At 35.9% G+C, this 20757-nt stretch overlaps 2 protein-coding genes across 4 annotated transcripts in view; one reads left to right on the forward strand and one right to left on the reverse strand.

Annotated features, from left to right (window-relative positions):
• The window catches only part of Bap111 (Brahma associated protein 111kD), a 643372-nt gene that overhangs the window by 247548 nt on the left and 375067 nt on the right, over positions 1-20757 (reverse strand). The gene's annotated exons all lie outside the window — the stretch shown is intronic.
• The window catches only part of LOC138706347 (nose resistant to fluoxetine protein 6-like), a 54301-nt gene that overhangs the window by 21127 nt on the left and 12417 nt on the right, over positions 1-20757 (forward strand). Inside the window, exons 6-10 of the mRNA XM_069835519.1 lie at positions 2040-2236; positions 6681-6838; positions 10620-10791; positions 13271-13461; positions 16345-16489. Coding sequence (XP_069691620.1) covers positions 2040-2236; positions 6681-6838; positions 10620-10791; positions 13271-13461; positions 16345-16489 — 863 coding nt within the window. The remainder of the gene's footprint in view (positions 1-2039; positions 2237-6680; positions 6839-10619; positions 10792-13270; positions 13462-16344; positions 16490-20757) is intronic.

Raw genomic sequence — 20757 nt, forward strand, 5'->3', positions numbered from 1 at the left:
CCCAAATAACACTCTATATGCATTTCTAGATTCACCCATACGTGCTACATGCGTGAAATGTTTATACTCACGTCGGATGTTCCAGTGATATTTAGATATTTAAGGAATTTGTTCTTATTTATAACTATTGTGGGTGCTATTCATAGACATTTCGCAGCACGCGCTACGAGCGTACTAAGTTAGCCCCGGCTAGCCACTGGTTACTAGTACAGAATTCAAATCATATCCTATCGCTGACACTGGTTTATTAATACGAAAAACGCTGATAATCCACCGAAAGCCCGCGCTAAAAATGTCTATGAATACGGCCCTAAGAATATAAGTGAGGGTGCAATAAATTTAATGTAAAATATGTTTATTTATTTAACCAATATTTTTGTCATTACAGTTTGCCACGAGACAAAGACCGTAAAGAAAACAATTAAGGAAAAAATAATTTCATTATATTTGTTACATATTATTCCGCAGCTTTGCTTAAATTTATGTTTTCTTATCAAATTATTTTCTATTTTTTATTAGAAAATATGCTTAAATTAAGTCGTATATGATACATTGTCAATTTAAGGATTAATAATTATTTTTCCTATATTTCCCTTTTTGAATATATAACTTACAACATACAGGGTGTTAAAAAAAGTATCCAATATTTCAGGAGGTGATAGTAGGCTCAAAACAAGAAAAAAATGTCTAGTAAACATGGGTCCTACAACACATACTTTCTGAGATCTGAACACGTTTTCATAGGAGGTGCTTAATGTGACGTCCATATATGGCAATGCATTTTTCTGCCCTACAATACAGCAGACTACCACATAATCATACTGTAGTTGATGGAATACTGATACGTCGCAAGGAATACTGAAACATAAGTTTTGTTGCGGATATGAGCGGGGTTCAGCAGAGATGGTGTTGTGAATTTTCGTAATCAGCATGTGTGGGCTGATGAAAATCCCCATGCAGTTGAAGAAATAAGACATCAGCACCGATTCTCAATCAACGTATGGGCAGGCGTTCTTGGCCATAGATTAAGGGCTATACGTGCTACCATAGAGATTAACTGGGTCTCGTTTTCAGGACTTTCTTATTAACGTCTTGCCTACTTGCCGGAGTATGTGCCATGCCAGCAAAGACTACAGATGTAGTTCATGCATGATGGCACACCAGCACATTCAATCGAATTGCGTATCACACTCAGAGTTTGTAAATTACACATGGCAATCCCCTTTCACTTTTTCTCCCAGTACTGGCATTTTATGAAATTTATTAACCCACCCGTCTATCGCCTTCCCACTATACTCTCAGCAACAAAAGAGGGATTTAAAGCACTATGAACGTGGTGTTTCTCGCCATCCTTTCCGTGAAAATCTGGCGCTGTGCCTGTTACCCAGCTAGGGACCACCCGAATTCATAACAGGACCAAAGTACCTAAACTTTTCATGTATTTATGACTTTCTTAATAGTTTTGCTGATACCCAGTCTGCACATTCAAATGGTCACGTACTGTACGTCATACACCAATAATAAAACATGCAAAATTGCATCCTTACTTGTTGAAAATCGGGCATGTTTCTGCATTAATTTTTTTTTATTTATGTTTTGCAAATGACGAAATAAGAAATTAATTGAATTAAATTAATTTTAATTAATTATTTCTACATTAAAATGTAAGTATACTGGTGTTAAAATATGCTACATAAATGATAAATTTGCTTTCAAAGGGAACAAGAGTAAAGTGGTCCGCGGAACTATTCAGAAAAGTTTGAGAAACACTGAGCTAGAGAATTACAGATAAATTTTGAAAATTAATGGAGGAAGGGAAACTTTAATATTAACCGTTTCTCTCACATACTCCGTTTTTGAACTCTGTTTCTTGTCATGGAAAACAGTTGATAGCGCAACAGTGTGACTGCTTGCAATAATTATTATCGATTGTAATGATGTTTTCTAACATTTACTAAATCAGTCAATTTTCTTTGTACGAAGTGCTTAATGCTTCTTTTTAACAGTGCCAAGCTTTATTTTATTCTCATTTCATGCAGACCGACGTAACAAGATTCTGCTCGCATTCTCATGGAAAACTAATGGAAAGGCTTTGTTAAACACGGAAGACGTCAATTTCTCCCTAGATGCAATTCACGGAATACGCTTCCTTGCTATGTGTGCAGTAATTTTTGGGCATTCAATTGGTGTTTCTATGGGAACACCTTCCATTAATCTTCTTCCATATATGGAGAAAGTAAGTATTAATTTTGTTCAATTAATGTTAAAAAATAATGTAATTCCTTTGTGAATTTCTTTATCTCCAACATTATCTCCCATTCCTTCTTGTGTCGCTCAGACTCATTTTCTCGTATTATTTTCTTTCCCATATCCTTCATTCTCCTAATTATCCTTGTGTTTATATTCCTCTTTCAGTCTTCCTGCTCACTTTCACTTCTCCTCACCCTTATTCTTCTGATCTCTTTCCCATTTATTCTCCACAGCCATCTATTTATTCTCCTCCTTTTCGTTGATCTCTTTTCTGTTACTTTCCCTAGTCATCTATGCTTCACCTTCTTTCTATCCCCTTCATATTCTACCTCTTCATTCTACTTTATGTCCTTATTCCCATGCTTATTTTTATTCTCATACTACTCATTACACTCTTGATACCCTTCTATTCTCTTGTCCTACTTCTACTCTCCTCTCCCCTCCCACTCTCCTTTCTGCTTCCACTCTCCTGTCTCCATCTACTCTTCCTCTACAACTCTCCTGATCTCCTTCTCTCTCCCGTTCTCCTCAATTCTACTACGACCTCTGCTGTCTCCTGTGACCATGTCGTCTCCCGTCCTTCTTCCTCTCTCTCATTCTCCCTCCATTTTCCCGTGCTCCTTCCACTCTCCTGTCCTCGGCCATTCTCCTGTTCCTCTCCACTGTACTGTGCCGACTCCACTCTCCCATTCTCCCTCCATTTTCCCGTGCTCCTTCCACTCTCCTGTCCTCCGCCATTCTCCTGTCCCTCTCCACTGTCCTGTGCCCACTCCACTCTCCCATTCTCCCTCCATTTTCCCGTGCTCCTTACTCTCCTGTCCCCGCCACTCTCCTGTCCTCCGCCATTCTCCTGTCCCTCTCCACTGTCCTGTGCCCACTCCACTCTCCCATTCTCCCTCCATTTTTCCGTGCTCCTTACTCTCCTGTCCCCGCCACTCTCCTGTCCTCCGCCATTCTCCTGTCCCTCTCCACTGTCCTGTGCCCACTTCACTCTCCTACTCTTCCTTCACTCTTTTGTTCTCCCTCAACTCCTCTCTTCCCTTCTCGACTTTTCTATGCCCCTCCATTCTACTGTCTCCCTCCACTCTCCTGTGCCCCCTCCAGTCATCTGTTCCCGCCACTCTTCCGATTCCTTCCACTCTCATGTGCCCCCTCTCTTGACCCCCTCCACACACATGTAGGTCTACTACTCTTCTGTCCTTCCCTACTCTTGTATTCTCATGTCAACTACGAGTTTCTCTTCCTCTTTATTCTTTTGTTCTCCTGTTCTGGCTCCCTGGGTTCTCCTGTTCCCCTCTATCGTCCTGCTTCTCTCATTGTTCTCATTATTCCCCTGTGTTTCATTACTCTCCTTCCTATTTATTACTTTTCAGCTTTCCTTGTTTTTCTTACTGTCACATTCTCTTTTTTGTCCATAATCATACCTATTATTAAGAAGGGGGACAAGACTAACTGTAGTAACTTTCGAGGAATATCACTTTTGTTGACGTCGTACAAAATTTTGTCGAATATTCTTTTGAGAAGATTAACTCCATATGTAGACGAAATGATTGGGTATCATCAGTGTGGTTTTAGGCGTAATAGACCGACTATTGATCGGATTTTTTGTATTCGACAGATATTGGAGAAAAAATGGGAGTATAAGGGTACAGTACATCGATTATTCATAGATTTCAAAAAGGCGTATGACTCGGTTAAGAGAGAAGTTTTATATAATATTCTTATTGAATTTGGTATTACCAAGAAACTAGTTCGATTAATTAAAATGTGTCTTAGTGAAACTTACAGCAGAGTCCGTATAGGCCAGTTTCTATCTGATGCTTTTCCAATTCACTGCGGGCTAAAGCAGGGAGATGCATTATCACCTTTACTTTTTAACTTCGCTCTAGAATATGCCATTAGGAATGTGCAGGATAACAGACGAGGTTTGGAGTTGAATGGGTTACATCAGCTTCTTGTCTATGCGGATGATGTGAATATGCTAGGAGAAAATCCACAAACAATTAGGGAAAACGCGGAAATTCTACTTGAAGCAAGTAGAGCGATAGGGTTGGAGGTAAATCCCGAAAAGACAAAGTATATGATTATGTCTCGTGACCAGAATATTGTACGAAATGGAACTATAAAAATTGGAGATTTATCTTTCGAAGAGGTGGAAAAATTCAAATATCTTGGAGCAACAGTAACAAATATAAATGACATTCGGGAGGAAATTAAACGCAGAATAAATATGGGAAATTCATGTTATTATTCGGTTGAGAAGCTTTTGTCATCTAGTCTTCTGTCAAAAAATCTGGAAGTTAGAATTTATAAAACAGTTATATTACCGGTTGTTCTGTATGGCTGTGAAACTTGGACTCTCACTTTGAGAGAAGAACAGAGATTAAGGGTGTTTGAGAATAAGGTTCTTAGGAAAATATTTGGGGCTAAGAGGGATGAAGTTACAGGAGAAGGAGAAAGTTACCCAACGCAGAACTCCACGCATTATATTCTTCACCTGACATAATTAGGAACATTAAATCCAGACGTTTGAGATGGGCAGGACATGTAGCACGTATGGGCGAATCCAGAAATGCATATAGAGTGTTAGTTAGGAGGCCGGAGGGAAAAAGACCTTTGGGGAGGCCGAGACGTAGGTGGGAAGATAATATTAAAATGGATTTGAGGGAGGTGGGATATGATGATAGAGACTGGATTAATCTTGCTCAGGATAGGGACCAATGGCGGGCTTATGTGAGGGCGGCAATGAACCTCCGGGTTCCTTAAAAGCCAGTAAGTAAGTCACACTCTCTTTTTTCTTTTATAATATTCATCATTCTCTTTGTTTTTTAATTGGTTATTTTACGACGCTGTGGTTATCTAGTGTCTGGATGAGATGAAGTTGATAATGCCAGCGAAATGATTGTAGGGTCCAGCGCCGAAAGGCACACATATTTGCTCTTAATGGGTTGAGGGAAAAACCCAGAGAAACCTCAACCAGCTAACTTGTCCCACCAGGATTTGAATTCGAACCACTCGTTTCACGGTCAGGCATTCTGTTACTCCACAGCGGTGGACTCCAGTCTCCTGTTCCCTTCTGTTTTCCTGTTTCTCTGTATTCTCATATTCTTCTCTTATCCTATTCCCCCACTTTTCTCATTTTCCCCTCAAATCTCTTTTTCCCCTTCATTCTCGTATTCTGCTCTTCCCCTCCAAAGTTTTTTTTGTCTTTAAAATATTCCTGTCGACCCGCATATTTTCCCTCATCCTAGTTTTTCCAATTCTATTTTTTTCTGAATATTCGCGCTGACTTCCTCCAAAAGTCAGTTTCTACCACCATTAATCTAGCAATGGGAAAGATAAGTTTTAGTAGACTATGCGAGATACTTTAGAAAAATTACGGACAGGAAAGAAATTATAATCGTGAGAGATTTGAAATGAGAGTAGAATCCGCAAAGAATCACACAGTCTTTGCACAATTGGGGAAAAATTCAATGGAAAAACAATAATGAAAATAACTATAGTAATATAGATGAAGTAGTGAGAGATACAAAATGAATATTAATACATGGAAAGTTAAATGACTTCTTTTTGGCGCTAGGGGAACTTCATTTAAGTTAACCAAAACCATTCTCCTTTCTCTTAAATTTTCTAATAAGAACATTATCAAAATTTGTCTAATGGTATTGACAGATTCATTATCCATTTTACACAATCACTTGTATAATACTACGTAATATTTTTTTTAGTACGTCAGTTTATTACTCTTAATTGTACTTTCACCCCATGTTTCTGCGACATCAAACTGTAGGCCTACTTTATTTTTAAATTTATCATTGTTCTGTATTCTCTCCGCAAATCATATTGTATCTTATTTTTAATTTAATCTCTGCTTTGTATTCTGGATCCTATTGGTCAGCCGTAGATGTCGGCCAGATGTCTCAAATTAAATCATAGTTACTTTTTCTCGACAAGTTGAAACAAAATTCAGACAGCTACAGTACTCGAGTGTTATGGCAATCATGTGTTGTGACAATGAATGCTATTGCAATTTGGATTATAATTTACTGAAAATATAATACAAATAGCATAATATCCCGAAGCAATACAAGCCATCTCAAGTTAGGAGAAGGAAAAGTTGCATTGAAGGGTTCAGAGCCATAGTGGGCCAAGCGCTATTTATTAAAAACAGAGAAAGCAAGGGTTAAAATTAAGTGAATACCGTAGTTTAATGAAGATTGACATATAATTTAGTTTTAATGTGTACACTTTATATTACTTGCTATATGTTTTCATTGAATTATGGTAATAACTTCATTTTAACCCTTGTTTTCTGCGGTTTAGTAAATGGCGCTTGGCCCACTATGGTTCTGAACCCTTCAATTATGATTTTACTTAAATATATGTTCATGTATACATGCTTAACAAATTAATTAAATTGTTAATTCCAGGCAAGAGAATGGCAGCATCTTTACATAGGCAATTTAACATATGCTGTTGATATATTCTTTGTGATGAGCGGAATGCTGTTATGCTATATTGGCATGCAAGTTCTGGATTCCGGAATAAAATTCAATATTCCAGTGTTTTATATACATCGATTTCTAAGGTAATGATGACAAAGTAATTCGTTATAATTGAAGGGTTGATAGCAAAAACCGGACAAGTCCAAAATATTAATTTTTCAGAAAACGAAAAAAACTGACCCTCATGTTTCTCATATAATAAAATAATCTGACATATTTTATATAGGTATCTCATATATCTACCAACTTTGGTAAAAAGTTTCACTGTTCTCTTTTATATGGTTTCTTGAAAAAAAAAACATTTGGACATATTCACTTTCTGCAGAAAATTTTATATGTAAACACATTAACTGAGAAGAAGTATATGAAATCATGTCTCATTCATATTGTCAACTGTATCAACATACAAATAAATACTTCATAAGTGTTTTATTAAATTAAAAACTTAAAAATGATTTCCTGAACAAGAAAAACAATATTGTTGCTTATATTTTTCTCTTTCTAAATTTGTGTCCTTCAGACTTCGAATTCTTGGTACCGAAAAATAATTAATTATTCTAATAACACAATAAAGTATGCTCAATAAAAATATTATTATTAGTGTTGTTTTCACACATCGCACCCATTCCTATCGTCATCTTCTGCCACCTCAACATTTTGATGACTTGCTTTATTTTATATGGTTCATTTTGATGAACATTCATTTGTAAAACGAAATATTTAACCAATAACACCAACAATAACTGCTAATATGGCGATGAAACAAGAGAAAACAACACTAATGCCGTCTTCATGATATTTTTTAACAAAAACCGGATAAGTTTGTGACTTGTCCATCTTTTGCTAGAAAGACGTTGGATTAATCCGCTTTTTGCAGAAACGCTCATTTCAATAGCACAAATCCGGTTTTTGTAGAAAACTTGTTATGTCAATAAATAGCCTACAGCTTGAAATGAAGTGAAGAGAACTGCACTATGCTCAAAATAGAAATTTTTGGAACTTGTCCGGTTTTTGCTTCAACCCTTCAATTATAAAAATAAAATATTCTTTCTGGGGCGACAAAGTATCTGAAGTTGATTAGGAAGACAAAGACAAAGACAAAGAAAATAATTGGAAATTGTCTTTACAAACATACTTGTGTATGTGCTGTTATAGTTCATGAAACAATAATACAGTACCGCAGCATATACTAGGCCTACGTATATGTATTTATTCGAAACAGTTGGCTTCTATGAACTTGCCTGTTTCCTAGATAGGCCTATATAACCACAGCAACGTGATGCTACTCATAGAATGACACAGTTGTGTGCTTTGAGCGTATTCCGAATCTCAGCGCTGAGCAATCTGATGGCATCACGATGTTCCGAATTTCAACGATGACGTCACTGATGCTTCACCGGTGTCGCACCGGTTCCATCAGCTTGCAAAAGGTGGTGGCAGTCTCCATCAGTGAATCTGATTGGTTCTTGCATAGGGCAGGAATTTGCAGACGAATGACATCGTGCACTGTTGTGTCATGGCGGTGTGTTCTGCTGTATTGTTTGTAATGAGCACAACGTAAAAACAATATGTTAATGGCTTGTGAACGAACATATCAATGGACCAGTTATTACTACTGGTTCAAAGAAATAAACTGTTTATGCTCTCTTTTCTTTGAACGAGATGACAGTATGGAAATTTCGCAAAATCTTGCTAGCGTAGCACAGACAACAACTTATACAGCCGCCATGATAGCCATCGAACCTTCCAGCAGTTTTGTTTCTATTTCGCTGCAGCGGTCATTGTTGTCCACCAGTCCAGTGAGATTCGGAATACGCTGTACTTTGCGTTGTTGTAACTGTATGCAAACAGTACTGACAACATAAAACCTTAACTGTAAAATATTTTTGAGTGCTGTTGTATAACGAGGGATACAGGGAAAGCTTGTGACAAAGTTTGAAAACAAAATACTTATGTTTAAATTAATTTTTCCTCATAATTTTTTATACCATACTGTAATTCACCATTTAATATAAGAAATATAATTTGAGTGAATTATAAATATTTCTTAAAATTCAAGCAATAACTAGCGAAGCTTCTGAGTAAACACGTGACGTGTAATGGAGGTATACATATCTCCCCTGGTGATTAAAAATTACATAGCAATAAAAATTGAAACTGCAACGAATGCCAACACATGTCTTCCTTAGTTTGTATTGCTATTTTGAACCAATGTGGGGACAAATTTTATAGACTCAAATAAACATGTATGTAACCTGTACTAGAAAAAGCGCCTTTTTTTTTTTTTTTTTTTTTTTTTTTTTTTTTTTTTTTTTTTTTTTTTTTTTTTGGATTACCTGTCTCACAAGGGAACCGTCCCAGGTCACATATCCACATCACTGCAGCGCGTATTTCAGCATTTAATGAAAATGAATATTTAAACTAATTTTCGTTCGTTAAGAAACATGGTGATAGTCGTTCGTTTCGCTTTTTCCTCGTATAAGAAATATAATAACTTGAAAATCCATTACACTTATGCCGCTTCTTGCACGCATTCGGATCCTCATAGTTCCGCTACACTGTATCACAGCTCCCGCATTAATACTTTAGTCTAATTTTTTTCTCTTAACTCACATTAATAGAGCACTCTTGCTGAAATAGAAATTAAATTTGAATTTAACATATGTATTAATTTTGTGACTCACCTTAAATATGATAGTGGGATTCGAAATGAAGTGGTCAGATGAAAGAGCCATTGAACAGTACAAACATTTTATATAAGCTGCAGATATACGCATGCACGCACCCACGCACGCATGCACACACACTTCCCAACATGCAACATTGCTGCAAGAACGTTATCTTTCTCAAATGTTTCTCCATCACATATCTACATCACTGCCGCGCGTATTTTAGCATTTCTTTCAGGACAGGTGAATGAAACTACTGATACACAATAGAATGCAATGTCATTAAGAAGTCCTATCGTGCTATGCTTCTGGAATGTTTTCACAGACAATTTTATGTATGAAATACTCTTCTAGCCTTCGAATTACAATTTTATATTGTCTAAGTAACTATAGGCAAGGGTTGCAAAAATCTTGTAGTTTTTGGAGGGATAATTTGTGTTTTAATTTTCTTACCATGTAAAGTATTGTTCACTCCTTCAAAAGTAAATACAGTGTAATCTACTTGTATCTGACCACTCCAGGAATCCAGAAGTAGTAACGTGTCTTTCTTAACATCAGGGAGAAATACATTTCTTAACCATTTCCTTGCGTGATTTTTTTTGTCAATTTACCGGAATTACTTGTATCGACCACGATGTCAAATGGCTTACCATTGCCTTCACGTTGTCTTACTTTAGGTCAAATAATTCCCCTTTTGGTTCTTGAAAGCGTATGTACGTCGTGTTCTTAGACTTTCAGCTGAATACCTATGGTTTTGGACGATGTATTAATGAGTGAAAGATGCCACTACTTTATTAATATGAGTTAAGAGAAAAACATTACTAGAGCATTAATGCGAGAGCTGTGATACGGTGTTGCGGGGCTATGAGAATCCGAGTGCGCGCAAGAAGCGGTATAAGTAGCATAGATTTTCAAGTCAGTATATTTCGTAAACGAGGGAAAAGAGAAACGAACGACTATCACCACGTTTCTTAATGAACGAAAATTAACATAAATATGCATTTTCATTAAATTTAAGCTACATGATCTCAGACGGATCCTTTGTCAGTAATTTTATTATAAAATGTAACAATGTCTAGATAGAACGTACAGGAACCCATCAAGTAAACAAGTTGAATGGTTCATGGTGCAATTATGAGAATTCTGTTTGATTGTGTCAAATTACTGTTTTAAATTACATGTTTAAATTTTGCAGAGTTACTCCATTATTAGGAGCAGCAATCCTAGTGCACGTGTCATTCCTTGATAAGTTAGGAAGTGGCCCTATATTGGACTTCGTATACGGAAAACAGGAAAAGGCAAATTGTGTGGAAAACTGGTGGGTTACAATACTCAATGTCCAGAACTATGTCAATTCCGAAAGAAAAGTAAGTAGAACCAATATGATTTCTTATGCGCTAATACATTTGAAACGTGAATTGCAGAAACCCCACAAGTCATATTTCTTTCTCAAATCCAGGTTTTCATATGGTAGCAATATTCATACATAGATCTTTGAAGAGGTGCAGAAATCACACACGTCCAGCGCTCAGTGTACAGTAGTGGCAAAAAAAAAAAAAAAACCGGACCGACTCTTGTAGCTGATTTCATTCCAGAGCACAATAGACTAGTAACTAAGACTTTCGTGGTTCGAATCCTACCTGGGAAGGAAACTTTTTTTTGTTCCTTATTCAAATTTATTCCCAATACTTTTCGATTGCAGCGATATTTTACTACTTAATTAACTTATTATTCACAGAACATGAATTTTACTAGCAATCGAGAAGTATTGGGAATAAATTTGGATAAGGAACAAAAAAAAAGTTTCCTTTCCAGGCAGGATTCGAACCACGAAAGTCTTAGTTACCAGTCTATCGTGCTCTGGAGTGAACAAAGCTCTGAAATCAGCTACAAGGGTCGGTCCGGTTTTTTGCCACTACTGTACATTTCAAAGAGGCAGTAAGTTACATCTTACAGTGAATTGCAGGAAATTGCAGGAACACCACAAATCTAGGTTATATGGAATATTCTACAAATTGAAAAAGAAATTCAGTTTGATTTTTTTTTTTATAGGATTAAAAGAATTTTTAGGAATTAAATATACTACTCACATAATGTTGCATTTAGTATTATGTAACATTTTCATTTTTTTACTTAAATAACTTACACATTTAAACTTATAAGATGAAAAATTGACGTTCTCCGACTTTTTCACCTAAACATTGTTTCAAAGAAATAAAATGATTGTTACTAGTCGTGAATTGCAGAAATTCCAAATGTCTAGGCAATTCAGATTTCCTTTTCCAGAAAATACTAAAAGGAAAAAAATGAAGTTCATGTATCTCAAACGCTAGAATTCATTATTAAGCTTTGATTAAAAAAATAGTCACTTAAATATACCAAACTATGATGAAAAGTTAAGAAACTCCACTTAAAAATTTATTGTGACTCTCTATTTAGACTGAGCTTAAAAAGCTAATTCATTTATATTTCCATGACTATTTTGAAGCTTTTGAGCCAATAAGAACTAACAATTTTGAAAAATTTTTGTCGCAAAGAGCTTTTTAGTGATGTCAATATATTACTTAAAAATATAATTTCAAAACTATTAGCTCTAATGGCATTAAATTTTGAATGAAAATTGTAGAAATTTTAAAATTCACGTAAGTGTCCCCTTAAAGTGACGTAGAAATATTTAAGAATTTTCGCAACAGTTCTGTTATTTGGGTTTTATTTTTCTAATTAAAAATTAGCGATCGCTGAAATCATGTTACTGTCCTTCAAAATCATAATAAAGGAAATAGGAAGAAAGTTAGGAAGAAAATATAAAAGTAGTACAGGAAGATATCGTCGTTGTTCCTACAAAAACTCCTACGTAACATATTTATCGATTTTCAGATTTTTGCTCTATTAAATAACTTAAATGGTGATACAGTAAATAATAAAATCTCGTATATGATGTAATTATATTTCCTTCTTTCTTTCTTTCTCTTTCTTTCTTTCTTTCTTTCTTTCTTTCTTTCTTTCTTTCTTTCTTTCTTTCTTTCTTTCGAAAATGTAAGAATTCACAATCCCCTATGCATTACTGACATATGTAGCATGAACAACTATTTTGCACATAGGAGTTATTGCAGGAACAACGACGATATAGAAAGTAGGAAGAAGGAAAGGGAAAGAGAAAGGAAAGAGAAAAAAGATAAGAAGAAAGATGAAGGGAAGAGAAACAGGAAGAATAGGAGAAGACTAAGAAAAGGAAGAGACGAAGAAAAGCGAAAGAAATAAAAAAGAGAAAGAAACGGAAAAATGGAAACTGAAATGAGGAAGAAAATGAAGGTGTGAGGAAGAAGGAAAGGAAAAGACGAAAGAGAGAGAAGGAAAAGGCAAAGAGGAAGAAATGGGAAAGAGGAGGGAAAGGAAAAGAGTTAGAAAAGAGAAAGAAGTAGGAAAGGGAAAGAGAAAAGGGGACGAAAGGTAGAGAGGGAGGAAAGGAAGGAGAGGGAAGAGTAAGGAAAAGGAAGAGAAATAAAAGGGAAAGTTAAAGACAAGGGAAAGGGAAAGTGATAAATGAAATGGAAAGAGGAAACGAAAAGAGGAAGCAATGAGAGGAGGAACAAAAAGGAAGAAAAGTGCAACATATGGAAACAAAGAATGATAGAAAGGACAATTGCGAGGCAGAAGGAGGACACTGGATGCAAAAGTAGAGAATATAGGGGAGAATTAACTACCGGTAGGGATGTAACTTATCAATCCGAATTGCCATTGTAAAAGTTTCTTTCCACTCAACAAACAAAAAGCAAGTAAAGCAAAGGTTATCAACCGCGCTGTTTACTAATCAGTTTTCTTGTAGCTATAATTTTGTCTTTACAGTGTATAACAGCATCATGGTTCCTCGCAGTAGACACGCAGCTGTTCTGGATATCACCTATTTTTCTGTTATCACTCCACAAATGGCCAAGGTTCGGTCTTGGACTCACTATTACTACATGCATAGCCGGAATAATTGCAGCTTTTGTGGAATCCTACACTCGTCACGATAATCCAAATTTCATACGATTTGTGTAAGTAGGCCTATTTCAGCAAATATTTCTTAATAACGATAATATCAATAATAATAATAATAATAATAATAATAATAATAATAATCATAATCATAATAATAATTAGTGTTGTGGGATTTAATCGATTAATCTAACTGATTAATCGATCAATTTCTGTTGTAAGATTAATAAATCAAAAATCTTAAATCGAATAATCGAGTCGATTAAAATTAATCGGTTGTACTTGATATTTTAATTATTATTTTGTTAATGCAAACTCCGACTAAAATCTCCGTTAACATTCGTCTCTCAGAAATTGCTTACTTCAAAGCACAATATTAACGTTACAGCAAATCTTTGCACAAACACTTCAGAAAGAGATGTAGATATGAGCACAGTGACCTGTCTACCCCTATTGAAAGTTGAAACACAATGCGAAACCATTACTCGGGAATTAATTTTCATGCATATATAAGAAACAAGGAGGAATTTTTAAATTTTCTTGTGATGTATCAAATCCATTAATTACACTGTTACTGTAACTTCCACTTACTGTAAGCATCAGTACTACTTTCGGAAGAATATCAAGATACTTTTTCCGTTGTGTAAAGTATTCCTGTTTCTTCAGGCTCACTTCTTTTCTGGCCTACTCTTGTCCCGTTCACCATTCCTTAAGCATCCCAAATTAACAAATTAGGCCTACACCAAAATAATTAAAACAAAAAAAAATAAAGTAAAAAATAAAATAAAATAAATAAAAAGCCAATCACCGCACTCACACACCTACTGGCACTTATGCCAGAAATAGTGTATAAGTATGTAAATATATATTTATTATTATTTATGTACAATGGCTGGAGAGGGCATCCTGCGCGTATAAGACCCTAAAACGGCCTCTGGCTCAAAGCCAGAAATGTCAATAAACATCAACAACATCAAAGTTTCTTTTAATAGTGGACTGTGATGTAGTCGGAATCTCCAAAATTACACTTTGTACTCTTTACCATTAATCGCACTTCTAACGGGATAATTATTTCTAATGAATGTGTACACAGTAGTTATTCTTCCTGTGTGTGATTGTGAAAGATTTCTCCTCTATTTTACTGTTCAATGGTTCCATGTAATCTATGTTTCGTTGTTTAATTATAGTACTCATGTATTCGAAATCTTTCTCAAGTTGCTACAAGCTAACTTTTATGGCCCTTGGCAGGTCACTTTCTTAAGGACGGATTCTTAAATTTCTGTTCGGAGCATAACATACAGTTCTCAAAGAAATTGTTGCATATTATTTTAATGTAAACTTAAGAAGAAATATGCAATACTTTATACCTAGAACAAAAAATACTGCATATTTCTTCATAAGTTTGCAATAAAATAATATGCAGCAATTCCTTTGTGTGCTTTAAGTGTAAAAGGAAACATTTGCAGTCACTTTACTTCTATAACTGAAACAGAAATATCGTCATTCGTTATGTCGTGAAAGCAAATGGATGCGTGCATTGTAGCTCATAGTCCAGATAACATATAGATTGCTCATTCCTATGTTAAAATCGGTTGCACTTTGAAGAGAACAACCACCAGGATCGTCACCCGTCCGCCGTAAACGAACACGAGATGGCAGTACAGTCGCTAATGCAATTCAAATAGCAGTTATGACGTGACTCCTTATGTAATAACTAGATGGCAGCATAGTAAACCTGACAAAAGTTGTTACCATCAAAACCTATAACGCCGAGCAATCTGGGTATATATGAAATAGGCTCATAGTAAGAATCTGGTGGTGGGGGTAACTGAGCTAGCTAGCTATAAGTGATAGCGTAGTGAGGGAGGAAAACATCCCAGTCCACTTTTTCTTCCACTCACGCGCAAGTAGATTCCACGAGATAACGAATGACCTATACCTGTGTATCGTGGGCAAGTTTAAAATGTCATTTAGGCCAATACAAACGCAAACAGATGTTTACACAAATCTCGGTAGACTTCCGTTGCGATCAGAAAACTGAGCTTGTGTGAACTAACGCATGTGTAGCGCGCGCACACACACACACACACACACACACACACACACACATACATACATATAGACGATATAATGAGGAGAGAGTTCGGCCGGCACCGTAGATCTTGTCCAGGCTTAGCTCAGTTGGAAAGAGCGCGCAGAGCTGAGAATCTCCCGATGCCGGAACGAATTTTTCTCAAATTAATAGGTATTAACGCATGTGTATTAAAACTTTTACAAGGACAGCCGATTATAATACAATGCATAACCATAGAGATGTATCCAAGAGAAACTTGCCACTAAGCAGCTAAGTATAAATTTTTGAGCCATTTAGAGGTTACTAATATCACAAGGGAATTCTGCGCAATAGAGTTCGCTTGTGTCAATTGAGGGGGTCAGAAGCAAAGAGTTATAAGTACACTTCAGTTATTTTTGAGAAAATGTGGTTGAAAGTACTTAAGCTTTCCTAAATTCCGTGAAATTTTATGTCAATTTTTGTGTGTGATGTGGTGAAAAATATATCCCTTTGCCACTAAATTTTTAGACGCTTTAGATTGCCCTGGATGCACTTAACTCATGTTCTTAGAAATGCCACTTGTACCTCTTTGCTTCTGACCCCCTCAATTGCATATGCAAACCAGTTTGTACAATTACAAAATAAATTACAGTTTGTACAAATTATTTTTCTGTAGGAAACGGCACCTAAGTATGAAATCTGTAGTTGCACTTTTTCGACTCTATACTGTTAGTTGATTGACCACGAATTGAAATCTTCTCCGCTCCACCGATCCTTCATCATATGGTAACGCAGAATTCCTGCACGGAAATGTCATATGTACTTCGGTACATCGCAATAATTTGAGCTCTGTAGTTTGTCAACAGTATTATCTTTTTTTTTATTCTAGAGCAGAAGTTGATTTTGGCTACAGTTACTTCCATACTCACACAAGATGCCCCTCCTGGTTTGTAGGCATTTTGTGTGGCTACTTGCTTCACCGTACATCAGAATGGAGAAAGAGAGTTGCTATGAATACTGAAAGACTTTCAAAGGTAAGACGGAATAGGCATACAAACTTAACTATTGAGTTAAGTTATTAGTTCCGATTCATGAACATCACTACCACAATGATTATTATCAACACAATCATTGCCTTCTGGTATTCGGCCCATATCGGTCCGTTCGTCTCCTATGCCATTGTCATTATGAATCAACATTAAACGTGAAGTGACAGCAATCCCTAACCATGTGGTCAGAACAGGACTGGGCACGTTACGTGATTCTGAGAAATGAGCGCTGTTTACTTTAAAGAGCAATTCTCCTGAGTGCTATGACGCATACTGTATGTCACTCACTGTCAATGCAGTGGTTGACTCTGCAGTAGGTTGGCGAACTTTGAAGATGCACCCGCCTGAAAGCTGTATGATAGACGATAACTTAAATAATTATATTCTGAAATTGAACATGACTAATTTATTTGTTAGAAACGTTGAACGGCTTCTTCAAATGAAACGACCTCATAAGTCTCGGAAAACAACCAATAGTTATTTTGGTTATTGAGTTTCAAATAGTTTTGTTTCAATGGAAAATATTTATTGATTTCAGATTGACAGAAGTAGGATTTTGTTATAATAGTTTATTGATGCAAAAGAAAAGTGTAAGAGAGTATTTATTAATAATTTATTTCTTGTGTTTCTGATTGTAATCCTTTACTACATATGTTTATATTATTAACACTATTATGTAATTGTTACATAGATTGTGTAAATAAGCCTAATTATTTGTGTGTGTGTGTGCGCATAAAGGGAAATTTATTTCATTAAATTAATAAGAGTTGTTATAAAGTCTGTACTGCACAATGAATTGATGTAATACCCTTATAAACTATTATGTACTGACAGAACGAATAGAACTGTGGCTCATGTTATATTAATGCAGGGATGATAGCTGTAACGTGAGTCCGCCACTGCGTGAGCGTTCTGCTCCGACTTGGAAAGTGCTTTGCGGAGCGGGAGCAGCTCTGACCGGCTAAACGGAGCCGCTCTCATGCCCGGCTCTGGGTCAGAATGACACGAGATCACGAATTAAAATAACACAGGATAAAAGTAAAACAGAAGAGACCGTGACAAATTTCCCGTTTGTCTCATACATCTTTGTGAACACAGACCTTTTCTTATATGAAGTACAAGTATACTGAAAAAGTTTCCAATATTTAGAGAGGAGGTAGTATGCATCAAAACAAGAAATAAAAGTCCTATAAACATGGGTCCTAAAATTAACATTTTCTGAGAAATAAGCAAATATTTATCATTACTGTAAGAGCAGCATATCTTTCACTGTGAGCTCTTTGGCAAGAAACTAATCATGTTCCTATTCGATAGACACGAAACTAATACGTAGTGACAAACGGTTACATCCTGTTTCCTCATTTATTTGTTGCCGAAGAGCTCACAATAGAAGATATGCTGTTCTTACAGTAATGGTAAAGATTTTGCTCATTACTTAGAAGATATTAGTTTTAGGACCAATGTTACTGTTACACAGGGTACGAATTAAGATTTTTGATGAGGGGGGATAGAATCCTAGATAGAGAATACCATACATAAAATAATTATTATCCTCATTCAATACGACTCAACGCTTGGTCGCACTGAGTTGCTTGTCTTGCATCTTGATAATAATATTATTATATCCATGAGCAGGCTTAAGACAAGCTGTATAATTCCTAAGTTATTGATTGTTGTCAGCTTGCCGTGATGATAATACATCAATATTATTTTATTTGCTTACTTTGTACTTCATAAAGTACATACACTCGTATTAAAACAATAATTATATTTTGTGAGAGGGATAGAAGTTATCCCTGGTAGGGATGTTAATATGAATTTATGAGAGGGGGATAACTTTCCAACAAGGGGGAAAGCCACCCAGTTCCCCCCGTTAATTCGCACCCTGCTGTTACAACAAAACATGGTCCGATTCAATAGATATGAAACTAACTTACCCCACTGGTACAGTAATAATTATTGCAGTGTAGAATCAGTTTAAGTACAATAGTGCGATTACGAATTCTAACGTAATGTCGCCTGTTTAAGCGTCCTCTTGATACAAACATAAACAAAGGTATTCTATCAGCGTATTTCGAATCTCACCGGATCGGTGAACATCAATGACGTCACGCTGCAGCGAAATAGGAACAAAACTTCTGGAAGGTTCAATGGCTATCATGGCGGCTGTACAAGTTGTTGTATCTGCTACGCTAGAAAGATTTTGCGAAATTTCCAAACTGTCATCTCGTTCAAAGAGAAGAGAGCATAAATAATTTCTTTCTTGAATCAGTAATAATAACTGGTCCGTTGACATGTTCGCTCATAAGCCATTAACATATCTGTTTTTACTTTGTGCACACTACAAACAATACAGCAGAACACACCACCATGACACAACAGTGCATGATGTCATTCGTCTGCTAATTCCCGCCCTATACAAGAACCAATCAGATTCACTGATGGCGGCTGATGGATACTGCCAGCTGATGGAACCCGTGTGACAGCGGTGGAGCATCAGTGACGTCGTCGTTGAAATTCGGAACACCGTGATGCCATCAGATTGCTCAGCGCTGATCTTCGGAATACGCTCTGTGTAATACACAGTCACAAACGGCTGCATTCTGTTTCCTCAATTGTTTCTTGCCAAAGAGCTCACAATATAGGAAATACGCTGCTCTTGCAATGATGGTAAACATTGGCTCGTTTCGCAGAATATACTAATTTTAGGACTCATGTTTATAGGACTTTCATTTTTTGTTTTGATGCATACTACCTTCTCTCTAATATTGGAGCCTTTTCCCAGAACACTCTGTATAAATTGGCTTGATGTTGGATCAGATTTGAAACTGAAAGCAGGAAATGCTGAATTCTATGTGGAAGAATTCTTCGAAACAAAAATAGGCGTGATATTTCTCACAACATTTAGGTTCAAAGTAAGTACTATTCGTGTCACATTTTGTTTCTTTCTAATTAAAGTCAGTAAAATTAAACCGGTAGATTTTAATATGAAACTTCTGGAGAAATGTGCAACACTTTTGTTTAAGACGAAGTTCCTAAATTGATTATTAGTGAACCGACAAAACCAAAACGTGCCAAAAATAAAAAAAAAGTTGAAGACTATACATGGGAGTACAGGCAACCAAAAATTTCACGAAAACAGTTTTATAAGATGATGTAGCTATAAGTAATAACAGGGTTGCGAAATTGAATTTTTGTTCAACGCGTTTAATATCGGTTTATTTTGAATAATTGTTGGCTTCTGTTGAAAGATCTAAAGTCAGATTTTGCCTATCGCTTATGAAAAAAAATATTGTATAATTATTTGAAAAATTGCAATATTAGTAGCTCCATTCATGCAATATTAACATATTTAAATACATAAATCAAGTAATCTTTGAAAATTTCTATACAGTAAACAAACTCAATTTTGTTCATATTCATAATTTAGGTTCAAATTATTCCAAGCCTCATGTAGACACTACATTTTTCAACACCGTTTTCTCTTCATCTGGAAGTTCTGTCTTCGAAATTATCTTCTTTGTTGCAGATCCACGTTGTCTCTTTTCATAAACCAACAAGTCAGCCATCATCATTTCATCCCATCTGTCTTCATAACGCTTTTCTATTTCTTTCATGTCTTGATGAACTCTTTCTCCGTATTCTTCGCTGTAATATTCAAGACAATCAGGGAAGAAGTCAAGATGACTATGAAGGAAATGGATTTTAATGCTCATATTGCATTCTAAATTTCTCTACGCCTTTTGAGAGTGAGAGAGCCGCAGATATAACAAAACACGTTAGGGTCACTTGCACACGAACTTCGTGGTGAAGTCGCTATCTTTAGATCGATTTGAAATAACCTGATAACGTTTACACATATAAATTTCACTTCAAAATTGTTATCATATGACTCTAATGCTTCTGTGTACTTCTAGACAACTCGAGAAGTATCGATTGTTTCACAGTCGATCGTGTTCAATCACTTTACAATAGATTATTGACGATTGCAGTATAAGATTACGCGCGAAATTTAAATATACCGCACTTAAGGAATTACATAAAAACTGTGGGTGTTTGACGAAAACGAATTTCATTTTTGCAGAGAGCATGAAAAAGTCACTCAAAATGACCCTTCGTCATGTAAAGCGCCAAAATATGGCAACCCTGTGTAATGCAGTTACATCAATTGTAAACGTACAAACTATAAATGTGACTAATGTTAAATAAAGTCAATGTTATAAAGATCATTTTAGTTAATTTAGTAAACATTT

Source organism: Periplaneta americana, chromosome 9 (genome assembly GCF_040183065.1).
Source record: "Periplaneta americana isolate PAMFEO1 chromosome 9, P.americana_PAMFEO1_priV1, whole genome shotgun sequence".
Classification (NCBI taxonomy): domain Eukaryota; kingdom Metazoa; phylum Arthropoda; class Insecta; order Blattodea; family Blattidae; genus Periplaneta; species Periplaneta americana.